General features: G+C 45.6%; 1 protein-coding gene across 1 annotated transcript in view; it reads left to right on the top strand.

The window, feature by feature from the left end:
- LOC138293099 (complement factor H-like) overlaps positions 1-27,499 on the top strand; it is a 639,206-nt gene that overhangs the window by 171,276 nt on the left and 440,431 nt on the right. Inside the window, exons 9-11 of the mRNA XM_069232111.1 lie at positions 599-775; positions 13,520-13,699; positions 24,630-24,791. Coding sequence (XP_069088212.1) covers positions 599-775; positions 13,520-13,699; positions 24,630-24,791 — 519 coding nt within the window. The remainder of the gene's footprint in view (positions 1-598; positions 776-13,519; positions 13,700-24,629; positions 24,792-27,499) is intronic.

Raw genomic sequence — 27,499 nt, 5'->3', positions numbered from 1 at the left:
ACACTTCATGTTTATTCTGGAAGAAGGGCAAGGGTCATACCATTAATACGTATTGAGTTTTGCAGAGAAACTTGAATTAATATTTGCTATAAATTAGGAACGGGTAAGGATTCTAAGATGGGGCAGAGGTCACACAGCAGAGTCGTGCTTCTGTTGAAGGCAGCACAAGATGCAATCAGGGGCACCTGACAACCTGTTTGGCGTATTCAAAGTCTAGATAACAAACCGCACAACGGTTGCAAGTAAGGGAATACAGTGCAAAGGAAGATACTTCTTAAGAGTGTCAGGAGATTTGACTAAAATTACCTGTAACATTTACTACATTCCTCGTAGGTAAAGGTTGTTTCCCTATTGGTATGGCCGCTGTGAGGATGGCTGGTAAGAGAACCCATCCCTGCAGATTATTATAATATTCATTTTAGTATTGTTGCTAATGATCCGTTTCTGGCTGAACCAATATTCTCCGGCAAGCAGGCATGGTCCAACCCATTGGTGTTTAGATGCATTGAAGACGCATTGTTTTTATTCAAAATGTATGTTTATTCAGCGTTAATATTAGCCTTAATAGGCTTGGTTTACCATAATCTCTTTCTTTTAGGTTCCTGTGAACGGCCCTACTTTTACAATATGGATATGTCGTTTAATAAACCTCGTTATACAGAAGGACAGACTGTATCCTTCCGCTGCCATCCTGGTTTTTCCACTCATGCAGGACAAGAGGCTGGAATAATAGAATGCCTTTCAAATGGACGGTTTTCTCAAGTGACGTGCATTCGTAAGTAATTTAATATTTCTAACAAACCATTTGAATAAGGGACCATAAATACATTCCTAAACAGTTAGCTTACCGAGCAGTGGCAGCTGATGTCCATATGCATCAGAATCCGATCTGGCCCACAACTGTCACATCAAGGGAAGGTGACAACATGAACTAATTTCAGGCCATCAAAATGGTTACGAGTAGCAACATGCACACTGTGCATGAGTGGATAGAAAGTGGTTTGAGTCATCGTTCACTATCGTGAACATCTTTGAGTATCGTGCGCACTGCACGATAGGAAGGCGCAGCATTTTTAACCTCGCAATGGGAAAAGTAATTTGCTGGGCTTTGTGTCTGTGTCTTGTCTAAGCCTAAAAGACAGGCTGGCATTCTCACTCACACAATGTGGTCAATAGTACCTAGATGCACATTGAGGATGAGTGAATGAAAGACATTTAAGCTATCATTCACTACAGTGCGTACAATAGGAAGGCACAGAATTTTAAACCGTAGTTTAATGCGGAATGTTTGTTTTTTGCTGTGAGAAAATACACTTGCTAATCTTTGTCTCTTGCTATGTGTATGTGCCTAAAAGACAGCCTGGCATGCTCACTCATTTAATGTTGGTAGTAGAATTTGGACCTGAGTTTAGCAGAATTAATGGCATCTATACTCTGCTTCTTGTATACTGCTGCTAACTTACCCTGGCAGGCTCTTAACCACAGTGCTTGGCCATGTCTCGTTCCTCAGGAAAAAGCTTTTGTTTTCATGAACTGCAGCCAGGTCAATGATGGGCCTGCAGAGGGATCAGGAAATAGGCGCAGTTGCATTTCCTGTTTACTAAGGAGCCAGGAAGACCAAGTTACCTGAAGTACGTGGTGGCATTCACCAGATCCCACTCAGCAGGTGGATTGGTGAGACAAGGGTCAGAGCAATGTAACAGGAAATAAAACATTGGGAATGGGTGCTAGGGGAGAGGCTGAGGAGTTTGCGTTTGTGCATGTATATGTGTGGGTAGGAGAGAGAGAATGCATCTGGATGTTTACTTTTGTTTAATACTTTGTATCCATTGCTGATCCTCGTGAAGTAATCATGCACCTTACTCCATGTAGTGTAAAAGGCCATTTATTAGGACAGGTTTGCAGTTAATCAACATTAACAGTATGAACATCACATCAAACATCTTTAATACATAATCCCCATGTTCACCCAACAATTGTCACTTCTCACCTAGCTTTCACCCCAGCACACCATCTTGTTTCACTCTTCCTTTCACCTTTCACTTAATGACCTCCTTCCATTCCCAGTCTCTTTCTCCCTTCTTTTACCAAAGCCTCCTCCAATGAAGCCTCCTTATTCTATTCAAGGAATCCGACACACCGTCTTCTTTCACCTGTGTTCCCTCCCTCCCAAAGATTAGATACTCCCGCATCTGACTCTCTACCCCTCAACTTCTGCCAACGCCCCTGCAACCTGTCCTAGAATGCCATCCTGTCAAAACAGAACAAACCCCCTCATTGTTTCTTGAACTTTTTGTAGTGTGGGTACGTTTCCAAAAATTTCTTCCCCCCGGTAGTGCGCATAAGGAGTCAGGAAAAGGCTGTTCTCACCTCTCCTGGCTCCTTATATCAGCACCCTAGCTCCTGCCCTCACCCCTAAATCAACCTATCCTCTGTCCCTGCCTGCATTTCCTCTCCCCAAAATTTCCTGGGGGAAGACTAGGCTGCACCTTCTGGTTCCCCCAGGACCCTCTATCTTGAAGTAATCATACTCTGTACTCCATGAAGTGTAAGAGGCCATTCATTAGGACAGGTTTGCAAACAGTTAATCAAGCTCAACAGTATTAACATAACATCAAACACCTTTAACAAGTAATCCCCTTGTTCGCCCAACAATTCTCACATCTCACCAAGCTTTCACCCCAGCACACCATCTTGCTTCACTCTTTCTTTCACTCAATGACCTCCTTCCATTCCTAGTCGCTTTCTCACTTCCTTTACCAAAGCATCCTGCAATGAAGCATCTTATCCTGTACATGGAATCCCGCACACCCTCTTTCTTCGGCTGTGCTCCCTTCCTTCCCCCACCAAGGGTGGATATGCCCGCATCTGACTTGGAAACCCCCCCATCTACTGCCACCCAGGAAAACCTCAAAGGGCGATTTACTCCCTCCCCTCATACTGTAACACATCAATTCATTGATATACATCCCTTCACCAAGTCATCTTGTTCCATAAGTGCTAAGCACATCCCTTATCTCTAACATATAATAAGCATTGCCCAAGATGAAATGTGTACCACAACTGACCTAAAAGACCCGCAAACCTCTGTTTGTGTTACATGTCCCATTGCATATGTTGCAGTTAGGTTAGCTCCAATAGCTGGACCAAATCATTCTCCCCTAGATGTATTAAGCGCATGTCTGGTAACCCCTCTATAACACCAGAGTCCCTAAAAACTGCAACAGATTACTCCCATCTCATCTCTCTCTTCCCAAACCACAGCACTTCATGTCTGCTGCTGGGCAATCCCAGGTTCTGTCTGTAAATCTGCTGGCCCACATACTTAGCTGCCCAGTGAACAAACATATGTCTGACCATTCAAGTAACAATCTTACGTAATCTAGGACAGCTCACACACCGTACGGTGAAAAAGAAGAATTCGTGTTTATCATGCACCTCCTCAACCTTCAAGCAGAGCAGTCAAATCTTCATTTCCTCAAATAGTGCTCACAGCACCTCAACCTCCACCTGCCTATCCTACAAATCTGAGTCCAATTGCATCCCAGTTGCACAGCTGCCATAGCTTCCCAAATCAGGAAGGAATGAGTCCCAAAATTGGCAGGGTTCTGACCCAGTTTTTGCAGGGCAGTACTGCCAACAACTGAAAAGCAATAACCCTCACTCCCCGTTCATGACAGACTATTGGCTCCTGTCTGCATCCTGGCTACTCCTGAAACCATCACCATTCGTTCACCGGACACACTTCCCCTTGCCCTCCTTCTTGCAACCATATCCACTTGCCTCTCCCTGCCTGGTTTGGCTTGGATTTCCTCAACCAAATCCCTAGTTGACCCTGCTCCAAGTGACACCCCTGACTCACGTAAAGACTCCGACAACTCAGACACCCTGAAAGCTCCAAAAAAACATCCATATCATGCACAACTTGTACAATGCCAACTCAAACCTGTCATAGGAACAATGTGGCAAACATGTAAGAATTGCTAAACGAAAATCAAAAGTAACAGTCTCATGCTAATTAGTCCCTCCCGGACCCCTCTCCCTACCCCACTCTTTCAGAAGCTAGACAATAACTCTTCCTGGTAGACTTTGCTAAAGATATCTCCACCAGTCTAATTACTCTCAATACCCCCACGCCCAAATGTCTGCAGGTACAGATGTCTTACTGTCCTCTGCTCCTGGTGCCAGAATGTGAAATAGTTGCAACTGCGAACGGGATAATGAATCAACTGTAGACATAATAGCATGAATAGACTCAACTATCTCAGAACCCTCAAATCTTGTGCTTTTTGTCTGTTAACCAATTCCCCCATGTTAGACATGACAGCCTTAGGGTGCTCACCCCTAACTTTTTGCCTGCCTCCCTCCACTTTTTAGATACTGTTTTCGCTGGTTTTAAGACTTTGCGCACTTTACCACTGCTAACCAGTGCTAAAGTGCATATGCTCGCTCCCTTTAAACATGGTAACATTGGATCATACCCAATTGCACTATTTAATTTACTTATAAGTACCTAGTAAAGTGCACTATATGTGCCCAGGTCCTGTAGATTACATTTTACTAGTGGGCCTGCAGCATTGATTGTGCCACCCACTTAAGTAGCTGCTTAACCTTATCTCAGGCCTGGCATTGCAAGGTCTGTGTGTTCAGTTTCACCGCCAATTCGACTTGACATTTATAGGTACTTGCCAAGCATAAAAAAAAACCCTTTGTTTTCGACATATAAGTCACCCCTAAGATATGCCCTAGGTAGCCCGTAGGGCAGGGGGCTGTGTAGGCAAAAGGCAGGACATGTACCTGTGTAGTTTACATGTCCTGGTAGTGTAAAACCCCTAAATTTGTTTTTACACTGCTGTGAGGCCTGCTCCCTTCATAGGCTAATATTGAGGTTACCCCCATATATTGTTTGAGTGGTAGCTGCTAATCTGAAAGGAGTAGGAAGGTCATATTTAGTAGGGCCAGAATGGTGATACAAAATCCTGCTGACTGGTGAAGTTTGATTTAATATTACTATTTTAGAAATGCCACTTTTAGAAAGTGAGCATTTCTCTGCATTTAAATCCTTCTGTGCCTTACAATCCACCTATGGCTGAGTTCAGTTGACAGCTCCCTTGTGCATTCACTCAGACACACCCAAAACACAGGATACTCAGCCTGACTTGCATACATCTGCATTTTGAATGGTTCTTCCTGGGCTGGGAGGTTGGAGGGCCTGACACTTACATGTCAAAGGACAGTAGCCTGACCTCACAGAAGGACTGCCACACCCCCTACTGGGACCCTGGCAGGAAGGATTGAACTGAAAGGGGACCTTGTGCACTTCTAAGCCACTCTCTGAAGACTTCCCCACTTCAAAGTCACATTTGGGTATTTAAACAGGGCCTCTGCCCCTACCAACTCAGACACTTCTGAACAAGACACTTCCTGGAGATGAAAACCTGAACCAGAACCTGCACCCTGCCAAGAAGAACTGCCTGGCTGCCCAAAGGACTCACCTCTCTGCTTTCTGTGAAGGACTGCTGCCTTGCTGTTACCCTGCTGCCTTGCTGCTCTCTAGCAGTGGTGAGGAGTGCTCTCCAAGGGCTTGGATAGACCTTGCCTCCTGTTCCCTGATGTGTCAGGACCAAACAGACTTAGGCCCTCATTCTGACCTTGGCGGGCGGCGGAGGCCGCCCGCCAAAGTCCCGCCGTCAGGTTACCGTTCCGCGGTCGAAAGACCGCGGCGGTAATTCTGACTTTCCCGCTGGGCTGGCGGGCGGTCGCCTTCAGACCGCCAGCCAGCCCAGCGGGAAAGAGGCTTCCACGATGAAGCCGGCTCGGAATCGAGCCGGCGGAGTGGAAGCTGTGCGACGGGTGCAGTTGCACCCGTCGCGTATTTCACTGTCTGCGCAGCAGACAGTGAAATACATGTAGGGGCCCTCTTACGGGGGCCCCTGCAATGCCCATGCCAGTGGCATGGGCACTGCAGGGGCCCCCAGGGGCCCCGCGACCCCCCCTACCGCCATCCGGATCTCGGCGGTCCGACCGCCGGGATCTGGATGGCGGTAGGGGGGGTCGGAATCCCCGCGGCGGTGCAGCAAGCTGCGCCGCCGCGGAGGATTCAATGGGGCCGCGGTACACTGGCGGGACCCCGCCAGTGGTGCCGGTCTGACCGCGGCTTTACCGCCGCGGTCGGAATCCCCATTGGAGCACCGCCGGCCTGTCGGCGGTGCTCCCGCGGTCCTCCGCCCTGGCGGTCAAAGACCGCCAGGGTCAGAATGACCACCTTAATCTCTAAAAGAAGGACTCCCTGTGGGGTGAAAATCGATGCACAGCCTGCAGGAAATTCTGCACAGCCTGCACTGTGGTGAAAAATTCACCGCACGCCAAACCAGAACAACGCAGCTGGACTTTGCAGTGAGAAGATCGACGCATCACCAGTGTAACGACTGGAAATTTGACACATGGCCCACTGAATCGACACACAGCTGAGCCGGAATGACCCATCACGACTTCAGAGAGGAATTGATGCAGCACCTGCCGTGCGATAGAAATTTCCACGCAACGCCCACCGGATCAACACAGCCTCTGTGACTTTGTCCTGTTAGCGCCGTAAATCCATGCATCGTCCCCCGGGTGTCCGAAAACTCTGCAACCAACAGAGGATCTACGGCGAGAGCCGGAAATCGACACACCGCCGTCCCTGCGTAAAACCTAAACAATGCATCACAGTGTGCAGCCCAAGAAATCGACGCACACCTCCTTGTTTTCTGCGCATCTCCTCCTCTGTGGTTCTTTGCGGAGATTTTGAACGCAAACCTGGTACTCTGTGCTTGAAAGAGACATTTACTGCTTTTGAAAGACTAAAGACACGTTTATATCAATCAAAAGTCCAGTTCTAAATTTTAATGGGCACCCTTGGCCGTGGGCCAGCTCCCACTCCTCCTCTTTAGACCCTTCTTTAGCCTGAATGGCCCTATGCAGCAGCTTAAAAACCTTCACATATTCATGCTTCTATATTCTGTTTTTTGTCTTGTCAGATATATGAGACCCCAGGGGCATCTCTAGGCCCATGTATGGTAGTCTCTTCTTATAACCCACACCCTCCTTGTTCTCCTCATATCATGTGATCCTTTCACAGGTTCCGTTTGAACCCCAGTTCCTTATGGCATCTTTCCACTATATGCTTCCTGTGTCTTCTCCTTCCCCTCCCTTGAGTCAGTCAGTTTTGCCCCTGCCCCTTCATTTACCCCATCTCCTACTCCTATTGACTTACACACCTTGGTGCCAGTCCCACCACTTTGCAAGTCCCACACCGACCACCAATTCTTCTTACTTGAAGGAAAGCCTCCAGGTTCCCGCCTGTCTTTGCGACTTCTGCCTGCGAGCTTCTGTCCGCTGCCCGGTGGTGCCTCCATCATCCGCTCTTGACCTCTGTAAAACAATAACTGATGGTTCTTTTGCACCACCTCTCCCTGCTTCCTTCACAATGGCAAACTCATTTCACCTTTGTTGGGCAATTCACCTTCCTCTCCCTCATCACTGCCCTCCTCATAATCCAACCCCAACTCATCCACACTCTTCTTTACGCCACACACCACTGGACATGACATACTACCACTCTTCAACCCAGGCATAGGTTTATCCACCAACGTGGGCACTTCAAGATAATTACTGGATGACCGAGCCTGAGATGAAGGGAGGGGCGTTATAGACCCCCTAGGTCCTCCGACCATCGTCCAGGGGCCGTCATGCACCCAATTGATACCACCAACTGTCTGACAGCCTCACCCGCTGGCATTTCGATTCCATCAACAGTCAGGTGGCACAAACCGCGGGGTCTCCAGCACTACTGGGCCTTCATAAGCTCCTGCGTTCCCTGATGCTTCCTGATCCCCATCTGGCACCCACAAACATCCTTGTCTCGCTTGTATGCCCTTGCAGTGGCTCCCCCTTTTTCCTTTTCAGAGGCAGACCAGTAGCTGGCTCCGCCATCACCCCATCTCCCCTTAGGGCAGCCCTGGCTGTTAGATCAAGAGGCACCTTTCAAGGTGGGGCCCGACCTCAGTCTCCGCGTTAGCTGCACACGGCTTTTCTCTGTAGACCCTGCCCCCGTCTTCGCCAGCTACTGCTGATTGCTGCTCCCAGCCACAGCGTGACAGAGGGATGTGGGGAGGCTCTGCCTCCTCCCCTGAGTTTTTTTAAAGGCCCCCTCAGGCAAAGTACTCTTTCCTTATCTTCCTCACCCCACTTACCTTTTGCTTTCCCTCCATGGTGGGTAACAGGCCTCTATCACAGCCACAACACTGCCCTATGCTGCGCTCATCTGCCGCCACATGCCGACCAGCCCTGGTCGAAGACACCATGTCTGAGAAGGAGGCCCTCTTGTTCCACCGCACACAGGGTGCACAGGGCATTCCAAATAGTCTTGATTGCTCAAGGCCATTTATGTTGCCGATGAGCATATCTGCCAAATATTGCTTCCCCTGGTAGTGCCCTTAAGTAGTCAGAAAGAGGCTGTTCTCACTTCTCCTGACTATTTATATCAACTCCCTAGCTCCCACCCCTACACCAACATATCCCTTGTCCCGGCCTGCATTTCCTCTCCACAATGTTTCGTGGGGAATACTTAGCTGCACCTTCTATTTCCCCCGGGATCCTCTATTGTCACATAGGTCTGTGTATTAGATTATGGATTATGGTTTTACATTGTTTTATTTCTTTATTCTTATTTGTTAATAGCACTTCAATGCACCTAAAAAATGAGGTTACAATAGTTTGATATTTCATTAACTGTGTAAACATTTGTTAAGTTGCATTATGGCAATCCCTGGTGTCAAAATGGGATTAACATGGCAAATTGGAGCTCAATATTAAAATGGAAAATAACATCACAAATTTGGAGTGCGGTTACTCTTTCACAAAAGAAAGAAATAGTGGTTTTTATCACGGCTTGCCCGGCCGTAAGCCAGCACCACCAGGAAAACGAAAGTGCACTGCAGTACGCCATAGCAGGGCAACAATGTATCGATCATAAAGAAGGCATAGGCAGCCGCCATGAAGAGAAGTGCGGACGCCTCTAGTAAACCGGAGGTCTAAGCTCGATAAGCTGTGACTTAAGAGTGGCAGCCGTCGATAAAAGGATAAATCCGGTAAGGAGGAAAAGTTAAATGTTTTCGGCACTTCCTAAAAATGGCTATGAAATGGGACCCTGAGATATGATGAAAACTGAATTAATAGCAGTTTCAGATCTCGTGTAGGTAAAAGTTGTGACACAGACATTATCTTTTGAAGCTCCGTGTGCATAAGAGCAAAAGGCGTAATGGATCAAAGGGAAGCAAAATGTTTAGTAATGGCTGCAGAAGCCTTCAATGATATTACAAATGTTTCAGCATTCGGTACAAACGAAGCAGGTTGAGTGCAAGGTCAAAGTGATACCAGGATTAAATTGTGCGAATGGGAGAGACTGTCTCACAAAGAAGTTAACTAATCGTGGGAAGTACTCACATTAAAGAAATATGTGGCGGCGAATAAGATTCCGAAGGGCTTACGTATAGGACTAATGCCAAGCCATCAGGCTGCTAGTAGTGTATTACTGGAGGAATGGGGTGAACATCTTCTGAATTCTTCTAGAGGACTGCTGTTAATTTTTATTAAACATGCAGAAATAGCGTTGAACAAGATCCAAAATCAATTAAAAACTTTGGAACAAGATATAGAACGGTTGACACTAACGAAGTACGAAAGTAAAATAAAAAGTGATTTTACATCAAAGATCAATAAACATGAAGAAATTGTAAAGACACAGAAGCAGTATACATTTTAAAAAGATAGATTGGGCTATGAAGAAGGAAGAATCTTCACTTTTGCTAGGAAATTTCAATTAGCAAAACAAAAAGAACAAATAGATGCATCCCAATCAGAAAAATCCAGTATTGAGTCTACATCAACAGATACCGATTTAAGTGAAGGAGAGGGAGTCTCTGTAGCACCAAGGGAACATAAGTCCACCCTTTTATACGATATGCGCCTCACCCTCCAACAACAGTCAAAAGAACAGCAAGTCAGGGGAAAAGGGAGAGGACGAGGACGGGGCACAAGAAGAATAAACGCACAAGAAGGGACAAAGAGGTAAAGCAAAGAAGTACCAGAGCACAGACGGCAGCATTGTTCAAGAACTAAATGTAATTAATTTGTCCAGTAGAGAAATGTCTCCTGCAGAAGAATCCTTATTAAAGAAGGGCTTGAGTTTTTTTCCTGCTAGCGATATGGATTTGGTACAAACATGAATAGATTTGTATAAACATATACGCAAAATCAAGCTGGTGAGAATATTCAAAGAGGTGGATACCAAGGAAAAACCAGATACATCAGAATTAAGACATGATTTAACAGTGGGGGACAAATATACATTCATGACCCTGGTGAATCTACACATTAGAGAAAGTGGAAACATAATAAAAGATGTAGAGGTGTTACCACCGCTGGGAGCAGGCCTCACCAGAAGAAAAACTAAATCAGTGTTTTAACCTGTTTTATCAGCAGGCAATAAAATAGATTTATTTGCTGAAATGGTAATTCATGATTTACAACATCAGCGTTGGCACACACATGACAATAATTTATCTATACTGGAGAAACAAGCTCTTTGGAATTTACAATCAGATATGACCTTGGAGATTAAACCCGCAGACTAAGGGGGCAATATTGTAATACAAAATAAACAAGACTATGTAAAGGAGGCAATGCGACAACTTTCTGACAAAACGTGTTACAAAGTAATTAATTGCAATCCAACAATGAAAATGAAAGATAAAATCTCTGTGCTTTTGAGTCTATGGGAAAGTCAAGGTTTAATTGACTCAGATGAAGTAAAATATTTAAAAGTAGAACATCCAACTGCTCCAACAAGAAAGAAAGCTTGGTATGAGCATACATATATAGTTCTTACAGAAATGGTACAAATTATCCTATCCAACTATAAACCTTTTGCATAATGATTACCTTGTGCCGACAGATATAAAGTAATGTAATGTGTTCTAGCTGTGCTCTTTCATACACCATACTTTTTAGAGGCTAGTTTGAAGGGAGCATGACTGGGTATTTGCAGCACCATCCTGACTCATCACATGATGTATCAATAGTGTGTTGGGATATAACAGGTTATAAATGGAACTAAATATTTTTTTATGCAAACTTCAATGATAACAACCACCTTTCAATGATGCACATTGATAAAAGTACGGAGTTCCTAATTGTGGCACTCTATGTTCCGAATGAAAAATTTGAAAGTCGCATATTCGACAAATCCAGCACATGCGATTCTCTAGTTTAAGCCAGTAGTGCACTCCCACATTGACTTTTTATCTTTTTAAGAGACGAGGGTCTCAATAGCTTCCCTGTATATACCCACACTTGTGTGTTTTGATGTTATTTTTTTTATGAGTTGCATTATTGACATAAATCTACAGTGCCAAGTGTAATAGTGTTTGGCTCAGTCAGTAAGACTGTGTGTTATTCAGAAATTTGAGTGCCTTCTCAACATAAATTCACAAATGTTTCATGTCACTCTAACACATTGTTGTCATGTTGTGACACTTCTTTATATAGCACCCTTGTAATTTGAGAAAAACCTTATCGGTCTGTAGGAATGTAAAGAAAAGCAGCTAATCTGGGAATGCAGAAAGTTAAGTGGGTAAATCATTCTAAAGATGAGAGCCTGGGATTGCAACAGGCACCGAGGCATGTGTAGTGTATACACCTCCTGAATTTTCATTGGTTGAGCAAAGGTCTTGTTGTGAATTTGCAAAGGTACATGTTGTTTATCAAGAAAGCTGCTCATTTGGCATTTTCTGACTTATGTACAACGCATAGTGTTTAGAACAATTTACGTTTTAGAGCTGGGAGTCAATGTAAATATTTAAGAACTGAAAAGATTTGAACCTACGGGAGTACTAAACAACAATCTACATTATATTTCGGGTAGCATTAGAGATTTTGGGATCAGCCCATGCACCGAATCATCCATTGCTACTAAGTTAGAATAATAAATTAGCAACTGTGGCACTGCATGCACCGATCTGTCAACGGATGATGCAAATGGATAGAGGGTTCAAAAATAACCTGAACAGATCTTTAAGCTTGTCTATAGGACTGTGCTTGTATATTTTGGCAATTGGAAGTAGGTCTTCCAAACATTTTAGCAGGGTTGTCTTTATAATATTTAAAGATGATAAAGTAATGATTCAAGGCATTTGTTTCTAAGAGAGTGGCACCAGAAAGAATACACATAAATAGTGCCAATTCCGTGTCTGCACATCCAGTCATATCTAATTTTGCAAAACATATTCCCTTTATCATATCTCCTTGATCCCTAACCCCCATCTGAGTCCACTACTATTCAAAATAAATTGTGTAAACTTTGACCACTGTCTATTCTGCAAGTACAGTGAAATACACTGTCTTGAAAATACCCACACATGTGCCTTTTTTAAGCATCATCCCAAGATTCTGTAACTATCTTGCTGCTGTCTTTTCAGTGGCATTCCAATCAGCTAGTCACCGCCATGTTTGGGAGGGTTGGTTATATGACTTTCATGTAAAGGCAAGTCTAGTGTCCTTATGCTAGGAACTACGCACCAGCTTGTTCTGAAAATTACAATATGGGCATTGAATGTGCATCTGTAGTTTGGTGGCCAGAAACAGCGCGAACATTTTTTGGATGAATTTCCACCAGAAATGACGGATGCTGGTGAATATTTAACCAATACGTTTCCACATCTCATTGATTCCACCTATTGTAGAACCTCTTACCCTGTTTGACAGCCCATACCTATGGTTTATTTTAATCCACTGCCTTGGTGGAGATTAAAGGTCCACTAAAAAGGCAAATGGAAAATTCATCAGCCAAACTCAAAATCATGTTGTGACATTTGATAGAAAACAAATTGAAGGTGGTGATGAGGTTTGAATTTGGGTACTTTTTCAATTAACACTCTGAGTCATAATGCACAATTAGTGGCATGCACTTTTTTAGGTTCAAAGGAAGTGAAATGAAGTAAACGGAGATAATTGGAATGCTTATTTGCCTGTATTTGTGGAATTAGTAGATAGATTGTACTAGCCTTATTGCCACCTTCTATTGGGCAGTAAATACTATAAATAGCCCTTCCCCTCATGCTCATACATATATTTGTGGGTTCAGCAATCAACAGTAGCTAAAACCTTCTGCAGTTATATTAGTCATTCGGCGTCCCCAGCAGAGAGCAGTACTCCATTGCACATGATGTATTGATTTTTATCATCATAAGGAATGCTGCACTTCTATTTAGAGGAATTTGTTTACCCTCATGGCGAATTGGGTGAGAACATATGAAAATGTTTTGATTAATTAGGTTTATTTAGTCGGTAAGTGTTAGATTTGAAAAGTAGAAATAATTCAGTTGTTTGGTAAATGTCTGTACATGAATGACATAGAATATAGATAATAGCATGTTTTTATGGTTAAATTATAATCAATTCAATATGCTTTCTACTGCAGCAACGTGCAAATTATTGTTGACTGGCGCTATTAAGAGCTACAAGCCTAAAAAGGAATTGTTCAGTGTAGAAGATAGAGTTCAATATGAATGTAATGATGGATACCACAGCTACCAAAAGAACATTGTGGAGACGTCGGAGTGTACGGCAGAAGGATGGCGATATGAACCACAGTGTCAAGGTATGTAGCTTTGCCTTACACCACTGAACTTCAAAAGTAGGAAATGGGCTGCATTTTAAACACTTCTTTGCCATAGACCGGAGTAGTCCAACTCTGGCCCATTAAGGTCAGATCCCTGCCAACATTTTAGTTAATCCATTTGGCATAAATTGAAATTTAGAATCTATGCTACCAATTCACAAATGCAGTTCTAAAGTAGTGTTCTTTTATATACTCTTTCATGCCTTTGTCCTCAAAATAGCTGAAAAGGGGACCAAAATGTGAATAATCTTGTACTATTCATGCAAATTAGTAGAAACAGAGACAAATGTGCCACATTTGCACTTTTACTGAGCAGGATTTGCTAGTTTTGGGGATTATTCACTACGACATGTAAGTGTACATACAAGAGTAACTCTATAGAACTTCTTCATGTACTCCTAATTGATTTTGTGAGATTGATTTTACTATAATAATTGATGGTCTACGTTCTAATGTTCTCTATTGACCATCTAATTGTTATGATTGTTTTATTGTACTGGGAAATAAAGCAGCCTTTGTAAGCCTAGAGGAATCTGTGCCTGAATAACAGGTTGTCCGCATAAAAACATAGGGAAACAGCTCAAGCTTGGAGAGGTGAAAATTCATGTGTCCATTAGGGTTAGTCTGAACCTTTAACCAGGCATCTTCAGCAAGGGCCCTAATCTGAAACCATAAAGGTGATTTGATTATCATCTGAACCAGCCTTTGCCATAGTACGAATGTGTCCACTATGTAGAAAGCTTCTTTATCATCCACAAACAACATTGCAAGTTTGAGGTGCCTATGTCATCATACTTGAGAATATTACATTGTCCACAGTACATGTCCATGCTATAATGACCATTTGTGTCAGACAAAATAAGTCATTTTCTGATATCCAACTTTCCAGGTGATTTAACAATATTTATGCAACCCTTGCTGTCTCGTAGGATAATTAAATTATTATTTTGGAGGGTTATCATGGTTACCCTTTTATTATGTACATTGTTTGAAATGCTCCTCTGTTATGACTCTGGAAAATGGAGTCTAGAGCTTTATCTGATTTGATAAACAAGTACCAATAGAAATTCCCTAAGTTTACGATCCACCTTCAGAATCTCGATAGCTGACCCATTCGGTCCCAGAGTCTGGTAAGATTTAGTGTGAGCCATTAAACTATTTTATTAGCTATCAGTGTTTGCTCATTGATAGCTATTTGCCAAGAATTGTCTACCAGAGTTATATAGATCAATTATTTGTGCTAATCAATTGCATGTACTTCCATTGCAATTGTAAGAATTTTGCATTGGAGGGCCCTAGGTCAGAGAGGTCGTACTGTGTTCTTGTTGTATCAACTGGGATCTTTCACTGCTAGTGTTCTGGAGCACCAGTAATGCAGGCATATCAACTGGGAATCAAATGTGCTTTTTTGCACTTGATTCACAGGGTGGTGGGACAAAGCAATTCAAGGCTTACTCAGCTGAATACTTTTTCCTGTAAAAAAGAAAAGTATTATTTAAAAAAATGATTTACCTAATAGCAGATCGGCATGCTAATGGTAACACCCTTCAAAGGGCCTTAACGAACTAAGGACGCACCCTTATTAAAGATCTCGGAGGTCAAGTAATCCCTAAATGTACTGAAGACCCATGTACTGAAGGTACCTTTAACAGTTTGCACACAGTACCCTCTATGAGCACAGCCTAACAGAAGATGGACATTAATTAGTTCTCTGGTCTTCTTGCTTCTGTGAGGGTGTCACCACAATCATTAAATGCAAAATAGAGAAACAAACAAAATACACTGCAAACTCTATAGGGTACTATCACCTTTCAATAACAAAAACGATATATCAAATGATTTGCTAGCAGCAGTGTATACATCAATACATTTTGTTTATATCAAATGTGTCCAGTGTTGGGGTTTGTCTTCCAACATTTAACCTGTCTACAGAGATACCACAAGGTCTGGTAACAAAGATGCATGCACCACGGAGCCTTTAAACAAAGGTCTCAATTCCAGGACCGCTTTTTATCCACAGGGTCACTCTTTTTGTGACTCAAATGACTTAGAGTGGCACAAACAGAAATTAAGGAGGAGGGGTCCTTGTGGTGTTGGGAGCGCACAGCTGCTCCATCGTAGCCCCCAAAAGCAAATTCACTCACTTAGCGGTGTTCCTGCTCTCCTAATACACCACAAAACATACAAATTAAGGCAGCACAAGCCCCCTTGAGTGTGCCCTTAGCCTTTCCTTTTTAATTCTGTCTTCTTCAGGCAGGTCGCTCCCAGCTCCGCCTTCCGCGCCACCTCCTTTCCCATTTCCTTTTTGTTTTTTTCCCCGCCGCTGCATCCCCTGCGGCCCCTCCCGCCTCCCCCCTGCTTCTCACCGCCTCCTTGCTCAAAATCCCTCCGTTGCGTCCCCTGTGGCCCCTCCCACCTCCCCCCTCCTTCTTACCTCCTTCTTGCGCAAAATCACCGCCGCTGCGTCCCCTGCGGCCCCTCCCGCCTCCCCCTCCTTCTCACCACCTCCTTGCTCAAAATCCCCGCCGCTGCGGCCCCTCCCGCCTCCCCCCTCCTCACTGCCTCCTTGCTCAAAATCCCTGCCGCTGCATCCCCTGTGTCCCCTCCCGCCTCCCCCTCCTTGGCTCGCCTCCTTGCTCAAAATCCCCGCCGCTGCGGCCCCTTCTGCCTCCCCCTCCTTCTCACCGCCTACTTGCTCAAAATCCCCACCGCTGCGTCCCCTGCGGCCCCTGCCCCCATCCCTCTCATTGGACTGCCACTCCCACCCTCCCTCCCTCTTATGGCAGCCGCAGCGCACTAGCAGGCAGCAACCTTTGGCCCTGCTTCTGCAGGCAGGTCGCTCCCCGCTCCGCCTTCCACACCACCTCCTTTCCCGTATCCTTTTTGCTTTTTTCCCTGCCGCTGCGTCCCCTTCCCCCCTCCCCCCTCCTTCTCACCGCCTCCTTGATCAAAATCCCCACTGCTGCGTCCCCTGCGGCCCCTCCCGCCTCCCCCCTCCTTCTCACCGCCTCTTTGCTCAAAATCCCCGCTGCTGCGTCCCCTGCGGCGCCTCCCCCCTCCTTCGCTCACCTCCTTGCTCAAAATCCCCGCCGCTGCGTCCCCTGCGGCCCCTCCCGCCTCCCCCCTCCTTCTCACTGCCTCCTTGCTCAAAATCCCTGCTGCTGCGTCCCCTGCGGCCCCTCCCCCCAGCCCTCCCACCTCCCAGCTGCCACTCCCACCCTCCCCTCCTCTTATGGCAGACGCGGCGCGCTAGCAGGGAGCAACCTTTGACCCTGCTTCTGCAGGCAGGTGTCTCTCCACTCCGCCTTCCGCGCCACCTCCTTTCCCGTTTCCTTTTTGCTTTTTTCCCCGCCGCTGCATCCCCTGCGGCCCCTCCCGCCTCCCCCCTCCTTCTCACCGCCTCCTTGCTCAAAATCCATGCTGCTGTGGCCCCTCCCGCCTCTCCCCTCCTTCTCACCGCCTCCTTGCTCAAAATCCCTGCCGCTGCGTCCACTGAGGCCCATCCCACTTCCCCCTCCTTTGCTCGCCTCCTTGCTCAAAATCCCCGCCGCTGCATCCCCTGCGGCCCCTCCCCCCAGCCCTCTCATTGGACAAGCCCTCCTGCCTCCCAGCTGCCACTCCCACCCTCCCCTCCTCTTATGGCAGCCGCAGCGCGCTAGCAGCGGACGCGCGCAGCGGGCTTGCCAAAGGCAAGGCTGTCTTCGCCCGTCCGCACCTGGACTGCGCCCAGCGCCAGAACCCCAGGCCCTCTCAGACACACCAACTCCCCCCTCACCCTCCACTCTCTCAACCCAAGCCCCTGCCCCACATGCATCACATCTAGCCCCTCACACACTCATGGCCCCTTCACCTGCTACACCTGTCACTTCTCCTGCTCCTCATCCCTCACACCACACACCAACCATAGCGACCCAACCTTCAACAAAAACAACACCCCCAACACAAGACTCACCCACCCTGCCCCCACCATCCAACCCTGCAGCACACCAGCCCACTACCAGAACACACCCCGCAACAACACCCTCACGCACCACACAAATGCCGCCCACCACAACCACCTTAACTGCCTGCTCCTCAACATCCGCTCTCTTCACAAACATGCCATAGAACACTGGGACCTCATCACATGACACTCACCGGACATCGCCTTCCTCGCGGAAACCTGGACCAACCCCTCCTCAGAACCCAACATAGCCATAGCCACCCTCAAGGGATACCAACTCCAACACAAAGACCGCCTCAACAGGCCAGGCGGTGGCATCGCCATCCTACACAGAGACACCATCAAAATCACCACCAGCTCCCAAGACACTATCGACAACACTGAACACATCCACTTCCTCATCCACATTAACAACAACTCAACCCTCAGAGGTACACTAATCTACAGACCACCTGGACCACGCCCGCCTTCTGCGACACTATTGCCGACAGCATCAGCTCGCACGCCCTCACCTCCACAGACTACATCATTCTCGGTGATTTCAACTTTCACTTAGAAAACCCACAAGACCACAACACTACCTCCCTCATAGACAACCTCACCAACCTTGGTCTCAAAGAACTGGTCACCGCACCCACCCACTCAGCAGGACACACGCTCAATGCAATTTCCACCTCAAGCCAACACATAGCCTACACCCACAGCACCGAACTCCTCTGGACTGACCACCGCTGCGTCCACTTCTCCTTCACCAAACCCCCCACACACTACCATCAACACACCACACCCTACCGCATGTGGGACAAGATCCCCACAGAACGACTAAACTCCCAACTGGCCCATAATCCCCCAACACCAACGACCCCAACATAGGAGCACACAACCTCTCCAAATGGATCACTACCTGCACAGACACACTAGCCTCCTCAGAAAACACATCCCCACCCGCAACATCAAGAACGCCCCATGGTTCACCCGTGAACTCCAAGACTCCAAGGGCAAATGCCGCCAAGCAGAGAAAATATGGAGACTAGAACCTTCCACAACCAACTTCTCTACCCTCAAAACCACCACTCGCACCCATCACCAACTCATACGCACTGCCAAAAGAGATCACTACAAGACAAGCCTTGACAACAACTCTCAAAACAGCAAAGAACTCTTCACCATCATCAATGAACTTGCCAAACCCAAAGCCTGCAACATAGACTCCACACACACACACAGCCCCTATGTGACGCCCTTTCCAACCACTTCCTCCACAAAATCCTGGACATCCACAACGGCTTCATACCACACACGCCCACAACACATATCCCTCACTCACCCAACTCAACCCCCACTCAGAAACCCCCCCACCACACGCTCCACATGGACCCCCACCACACACGAAGAAACTAAAAAAAACATGAACTCATCCACTCGGGTTCCCCCTCTGACCCCTGTCCACACCGCATCTACAACAAAGCTAGCCCTACCATCGCCCCCATACTCTACAACATAATCAACTCATCCTTCGACTCCGCCACCTACCCTGACCCCTGGAAGCACGCAGAAATCACCGCTCTCCTAAAAAAAAAACAAGCGGACCCGGAGATCCTCTCCAACTACTGCCCCATCTCACTCCTCCCTTTCTCCGCCAAGGTTGCAGAGAAATTAGTCAACACCCGCCTATCCCACTTCCTCGAAGCAAACAACACTCTTGACCCCTCACAATCTGGGTTCCTCAAGAACCACAGCACAGAAACCGCCCTCATCGCATGCACTGACGATATCAGGACCAAAGTCGACAAAGTCGAGACCGTCGCACTCATCCTCCTAGACCTCTCCGCAGCCTTTGACACCGTCTGCCATCACACACTCCGCACACACCTCCACAACATAGGAATTCGCCACAAAGCCTTGGACTGGCTCACCTCCTTCCTCACCGACCGGACCCAGAGAGTCCACCTTCCGCCCTTCCACTCCAACACTACCAAGATCACCTGCGGAGTCCCCCAAGGGTCCTCCATCAGCCACATACTTCAACACCTACATGATCCCCCTAGCCAACATCCTCTGAGCACACGGAATCACTATCCTCTCCTATGCAGATGACACCCAACTCATCCTCTCCCTCACCCACAACCCCACTACCGCCAAAACCAACCTACACGCCGCTCGCCTCGACACTGCCAACTGGATGACCACTAACCACCTCAAGCTCAACTCAAACAAAACCGAAATCATCAACTTCGGCCCCAACAAAACCACATGGGACGACTCCTGATGGCCCACCGCCCTAGGCCCCGCTCTCACCCCTGCAACCCGCTCACGCAACCTCGGCATCATCCTCGACCTCTCCCTCTCCATGACACAGCAAATCAATGCACTAACCTCCTCCTGCTTCCACACACTCCGCACTTAAAAAAAATCCTTCAAATGGATTCCCCCAGAAACCAGAAAGACAGTCACCCACGCACTCATCAGCAGCACCACTACGGACTACGGTAATGCCCTCTACGCCGGCATCACACTCAAACGCAAACTCCAGAGAATCCAGAACACAGCCGCACGCCTCGTCCTTGGCCCCCCCACCACGAACAAATCTCACCACACCTCAAATCCCTTCACTGGCTCCCCATAGACAAAAGAATCACATTCAAGATCCTCATCCACGCACACAAATCCCTCCACAACACTGGCCCAACCTACCTCAATGAAAGAGTTAACTTCCACACTCCCACACGCAACCTCCGATCAGCCGACCTCGCCCTAGCCACAGTCCCCCACATCCAGCGCACCACCACAGGAGGCAGGTCTTTCTCCTACCTCGCCCCCAAAACCTGCAACTCCCTCCCCACCGACCTTCGCAAAACCAAAGACCTACTGGTCTTCAGAAAGAACCTCAAGACATGGTTGTTTGATCAGTGACCCTCCGTGCCCCCCTGTGTTTCCCCTCCCCCAGCTCCTTGAGACCCTCACGGGTGAGTAGCGCACTCTACACATTTTTTTGATTGATTGATTGATTGATTTTTGTTGTTGTACAAATGTGCCAAATGAACATTCATGCTTCTGTGATAAGGGGGGCAGCCCCCACTTGTGGGATTCCCGCTCACAACAAAGAAGCCCACATGAGAACCCAAATCCACGAAGCCTTCATGGCTGCTCCTATTTTCTGTTTGTCATCCCATCTGCTCTGCAACATGGATGGGTGCAGTCCACTGGGTGCTTTTCAGTGCCCCAGACAAGGGTTTTAAGAGGCACACAACATTGATCCCCAGAGTCTTGCTTTCACTGGATATTCTTCTGAAAGGATCAAGGTGTGATGTGCATTTTTGTGACAACCCCAGTGTACTTACCCTCATTGAGGAAAGAAGTAGCTAATAGGGTGGAATGCCACATGTGCTTGCCTCCATACCCCCAACACTGAAACCTGCCCAGGGCACTGGCCCTTCCCAGGAATGCTCTTATGGCCCCATCATTGATTAGACGACCCAGCTGTGAATCTGTGGAGACTGAGTGACATCTGAGGCTCTCCTCCATGCTGCTCATGAACACTAAAGCCACCACCAGAATCCTTAAGCCCCTTTAGGCATTTTATGTAGTCTGTTCACATTGTTGGTCCTGGTGGCATAATCTAGCTCTAGGAGTGGAATTTTAGGCCACCTCACCTGTCATTGTTTGGTAATTTTTCTTAAATCTTTTTAACAGGTCTCTCACCAATGAGAGAGAGCTTATGGCTTCTTTCCTTTCTTTTATCTCCTCAGCCTGCTATCAAGGTTTTTTGTCATCTTTAGTGCCCAACTACCTCCTTACAGGAGTGCGAAGCTGTTCAGAGGCCAGGAGCTTCTGTTCTCAATGGGCTCCTGATAATCTCTTTGGTCAGGGATCTTCCTTCAGCAGCACCCCTGGGCCCTAGAGGAAGCTTGCAATGCCTACCAGCACTATTCACGCCTGTCACTTGCAGCCACCTCTGTGTCCAAGAGTCAGGGGGTCCTTTTCCATAGTTACCCACCACAGAACCAGTACACGTACATCCAAGAAAGCCCTCTCCTTTAGTGTCAACAGCAAGTCCACATTCTATTCTACTCTCCCCAAGAGTGAATGGGGGAGATAAGAGGCCAACAAAGTCCTTAGAAGTATGAACCTGAAGACCTCTCAATGCAGGGGCACATCCTCAAATTGCTGTGCTTTTCTACCTCTCTTGTTCCCAGTTCTTCTCATAGTTTTCTCCTTATGCAAAGGTTTAACAATGGAGGGTTCTAGAAAGCTAGCACCTCTGCCAAACCAAAGATGCCCCTTCACATTTACCAATCCTTCTGCACACATTTATAAGATTTTTCAAAATGGTGAAATCAAGCTTCACTCTCTCACAGCCGGTAACCTAACTCCTAACCTACAAGGTAAACTGGTTCCTTCCCTTCAAACCATCAGAAGGAAGCCCCCTCTATTGAGTAGTGCCAGAGATATGGTTGCTCCCCTATATTTCTGTGAGAAACGGCAGGAAAAACCTAAACGACATAAATGTGTGCAAATGAGACCAAATTAATATTATATATTTGCACTTGTGACCGTTTTAAACATATAGAATCTTTTCTTTATGTTAACCAAATGGCAAGTTAACACTTTTGTCAAGCTTTCACCTACAGCGTGACTACAGTAAAAATCTATGGACTCACAGTGAAACACCTCAAGGATTGCACTATAGGTAAAAAGAAATGGTGATATATATTTTTGAATGCCAATTAGGTTATAGGGCCTGCACAGGCCTTAAACAACTTATTAAAGTGACATCTGTGACAGTCTGCCTGTGTGTGTATACCACGTTGAGGTAAACAGTAGCCTCGTTCACATGCCCCACACGTGTTCACCTCAGCTGTGCAGCAGCTGACAATACTGTTAAAGGTGGGCACTGGCAGTTAGTACTTAATGCCATTTTACTGAAGCTTACAGAGGGTGATATTCAGTTGGTGAGTCTTGACTGCACCAGAGATCCAAAAACTGGGCTGTCCAAAACAAAAAATTAAGTCTTCAAGGCTTTAGGAAGGTTAGTCCTTACTCTCTTACAGCAATCATGACAGCTGTATATAAGACTAATTCCTACAGCTACTCGTTTTAAGTCTCCCACCTAATAGCTTATTTCTGCTTCTAAAACACACCCTTTGCTTACCGTACCATCAGTGTATACAACATTCTATGAAAATGGCACCTCCTCTTAATTTTACAGACAAACAAGAAATATTATGCTGTTCTAACACGTTGAACATAGTGTTTTAATTGCACTGCTGATTATTCCGTGAATCAGCATGACTATTAGAACAAAGGCATGAGATCAGATTACGTTACCACATCAGGCAGAATCTCACACACCACATGCAGAGTTTGTCAAATCAAGGATTAAGAACATTTTACTATACTCATTGTTTTACCAAAGGAAGAAAGCTTATCAGATATCATAACGCCAACATATGCTCTTTGGTCATTTGATTCCAGCTTATTACCCTTTTGCAAAAGGCACCATTTCAAATTGGATTATTAATTTTTCGGGAGGAAGATCATTATTTACATCAATACTGTTTTAAAGCATTTAACTAAAAAAGACGTACTCAAGTACATTATTTCCACCTACTTTAGAGGTAGCGGATATGCATATTACCACTGCTGAAATATCCATCCAGCTGGCAAAAGTGCACTAATACTATCTAGTGATTCTCCCTCTAGCGCCAATTATTAGTTTGTCAAAGACTAGTGCTGCTGGACATTCCAAAAGACACTGCACTGTGGAAACCACCACCACCCATATCAGCTCACATGCAGCAAGTGAAATCATTGGTAAACAAAATAATTCAGGAGGAATTTCAGCCAAAATCCAATATATTATTGAACTGGTTCTGAAGTACGCAACGCATCAGGAGGCTTTCCCCTGGAATATTCGGCCCTTCTCCTTGCAAGGTCCCTCTGGCTGCATGCTGCGCCAGGCAGAGAAGCTTTTCTGCATGAAAGGAGGGCCAGACTGGCCATTCTGCCAGGTTACAGCTTTCAGACAGGATGGTATGCCACAACGCAGCCATACCCCATGGACCCTTTCTAGTTACAGCTTCTTGCAGTGTGGGACTAGTTTGGACAATTTTGCCGAGGCTAATCGTGGTTTCCAGTCTGGTTCTTCACAGGTGCGGGAATGTGGTTCTTATTGAAAATACATAAATGAATAATTTATGTGGGTAAAGGTCCAGGAACGCAGACAAACATTCAATAGAGGCATTACGTCGATCTTCTGGTTTCACTTTTAAAGAATGTAGATAGACATTGGAAACTATTAAATGCTTGTGCCCGTTCTGTATCATCTCAGTCTTTACAACAAGAATCAATGAATCTCTCTTTACCAGTTCAGCAATATTCAACAAAGTTCTCAAGGCACCAATCCTGTGGGGATATGAAGATTTAACCTTTTGAATGTCAAAAGTCACATTTTCATTAATTAGAAACAAAAAGCTCTTAATGAGAAGAATCTTGAGGAAACACTATATTGTATGTGCACAGGAACTGTAAGATATCCAAATTAGCACCGAACCTTTAAACGCCAGCTTTATTCCAGATCTAAATACAGAGAAATTGTGGGCGTTTTTCTTCACTTTAAAGACCCACAGCAGACTGCAGTTCCTATCCTCCACCCAGGAGAAATATGGTTGGTTAGGACCCCATTGGACCACTCTAAACAATTATCAACACTCCAGGTGTTTACCCAGCCATAAACAGCAGTATCATATAGTTAAACATATCTCAGCAGAGGGCCAGTGGTGTCAAGCTTTTAATGATTTTTCTTGTATTCGTTGAAAAGCATTATTCTTAAGATTGTCTTGACAACTGTACCCTTAATATTAATTTCCTCCCCAGACTGAACGCTACCATTTGGTTGTACTATCATTTCCTTATCTGAGTCTAATGTCTCACCTACAATTAAAACCTTTCTTTGCTGCTTTTCAGAAATTAGATGTTCACTAAATGTTGATTCCAGAAGACGTACAAGGAGCTTTAAAAATCGTGATGTTGCAAAACTTACATGTCCAGAAGGATTTTCTTTGAATGGAGCAGAGAAAGTCCAGTGCTATTACTTTGGGTGGTATCCAGATCTTCCTTCCTGCACAGGTAAATATTTGAAAACACTAATAAATTATTAAAAATTGTGAATGAAAATGCGTCACCGCTGCCCGGAATTCTGATCCACAGATTGACAAATCGCTGAAGGTAAAGAATGTAAAATGTGTCTGGACTTAATTTCATACAATATGAAGCATAATTAGCTGAGTTAAACAAATTTAGTTTGGACCTTGTTTACAGTATGAAGGCTAAAACGTCATGACACTGGACACATTGAAATCAATATTTAAAGGTACATTTGACACAGTATGCCACGACTTGACTAGGGATAAGCATGGTAAGGTATATGTAAGAATAACTGTCATGAATATTGTCTGGGATGAACACAGTGTCTAATGTAATGTTTGCAAAAATATCTCGGTGGGTTACATGTATTACTATTATCTATAATAATAATTGAGGCAATATTTTTGGAAATGATGTTTAGGGCACTCATTTTACCATAAATTATATTCTGATACCACATCACAAAGAGATCTATGCACTAAAAAGGTGGAAATGCCCAAGCAAGTCTTAGTCAATGGAGTTGTACATCAAAGAAAATGTAAACGCCATGTCAAGGTTAAGGCCAGTCAAATACATCGGAACCTGGTGAGCTCCTGCACAATACAGAATTTCAAACATCCATGAGGATAATCCCCATTGATTCTAATGCTAAAAATAATTTGAAGGCTCCTTACAGCATAGCTCAAATGTACTCAGTTCTGCAAATAATATCGATTTTGAGAGTTAGCCAAGCTCTCATGGCCTAAATGTAAAACCAAAACCCAAAATAATCAAATGTCTTCTTGCTTGCTGTGGGATAAGATGTTTTGGAGTGCGAGGGAGAGCTGAAAAAACTGTTACCCCCTTCAGTTGGGGTGGGGGCATAACCCCACTCCCTGGGGGCAGATCGGCCTAATAACAATAGGCTGATCTGCCCCCAGGGGGGGCAGAAAAGGCCTTGAAAAAGAATTGCCCCCCCTGGGGAGCGACCCTTGCCCAAGGGGTCGCTCCTCTTATGCCAATTTCTATTTCTAAGCTAAATCCCGGGTGTCTAGTGGACATTTCAGAAGCCGGATCGCTTCCTTTCCTTCCCTTTGAAGCCTCTCAGGCCCCCATCACATGATCGGAAGAGAAATAATATCAAGGTATTCCTCAAGCTTTCAATCTGTTCCTATGATAAAGGGAACATTGTCTTCTAAAACTAAAGTGGGGTGAAAAGCGAGGGGGGCGACTGTCCAATCACAGGCAGGCCACTACTCCCTTACATGACCACTTCCTGGGAAGTGTGTCAAAAATCAATCCCAGGGAGCAACATTGTTTAAAAATCCAAAATGGCTGAAACTGAATTTAGAACGTTAGGTATGGCTAAGCCCACCTACTGGTGAGGCTAAAAATTCTTAACACATTTCTCTCCTGCCCTCTCCTAATCTAATCAAGAGGGCACCTGATTGTCTTGGGTTGCAGGAAATGGGAGGGGTCCTGAGCTGCTCCAAATGTCTTTCCCTCCTTTGAAGACCAGTTTGACTGCTCTCTCCCATCCTGTTTCACCATCTGCTGAAGCAGAACTCCTCCCCAGGCATTTCCTTTGTGTTCAGTCCAGACCACTTCACACCTCATCACGGCAGCCTGGCCAGGCTGCAAGAGGCTGGCAAATCAGAGAAGAGCACTACAGAGCTGGAGATGGCAACTTTTAGGTAGAGGTTTAAAACCTGAGCTAGTAATATTAAATCCAACACAATTTAGGCATTTTACTGGGCTACACCCCATTTCAGCCTCCTTCCAGTTAGTGACAGAAATGGGTGTGAAACCAATGCTGGATCCCAGTAAGCTAACCATTTATAAAAAAGTAGACAACATTCTGATTCAGCAAGGGGTAATTTGTGTAGATCCTACAAGGTTTTCCTACAGAAAATAACAGCTGAAATAAAAAAAATATTGAAATTGAGGTAAAAAAACAGCAATTTTTCTCCACGTTTTACTCTGTAACTTTTACCTGCGATGTCAGATTTTTGAAAGCAATATACCATTGCGTCTGCTGGACTCTTCTGGTCGTGGAGATATATAGGGCTTGTAGGTTCATCAAGAACCCTAGGTACCCAGAGCCAATAAATGAGCTGCACCTTGCAATGGGTTTTCATTTTGTACCGGGTATGCAGCCATTCATTTGCTGAAAAATAAAGAGTGAAAAATAGATATCAAGAAAACCATTGTATATTCAAAATGGGCACAAGATAAGGTGTTGAGCAGTAGTGGTTATTTGCACATCTCTGAATTCTGGAGTGCCCATAAAAGCATGTGAATTACAGGGCATTTCTCAAATAGACGTCTTTTTTACACACTGTCTTACATTTGGAAGGAAGAAATGTAGAGAAAGACAAGTGGCAATAACTCTTGTTTTGCTATTCTGTGTTTTCCCAAGTCTCCCGATAAAAATTATACCTCACTTGTGTGGGTAGGCCTAGCACCCCTGACAGGACATGCCCCAAAACACAATGTGGGCACATCACATTTTCACAAAGAAAACAGAGCTGTTTTTTGCAAAGTGCCTAGCTGTGGATTTTGGCCTCTAGCTCAGCTGGCACCCAGGGAATCCTAGCAAACCTGTGCAGTTTTGAAAACTAGACACCTAGGGGAATCCAAGATGGTGTGACGTGTGAGGCTCTGGCCAGGTGGCTCTGGCCAGGTTCTGTTACCCAGAATCCTTTGCAAAC

This window comes from Pleurodeles waltl, chromosome 4_2, assembly GCF_031143425.1.
Source record: "Pleurodeles waltl isolate 20211129_DDA chromosome 4_2, aPleWal1.hap1.20221129, whole genome shotgun sequence".
Lineage (NCBI taxonomy): Eukaryota > Metazoa > Chordata > Amphibia > Caudata > Salamandridae > Pleurodeles > Pleurodeles waltl.
Note: the sequence above shows the minus strand (reverse complement) of the source record. Positions and strands in the feature narration are given on the sequence as shown.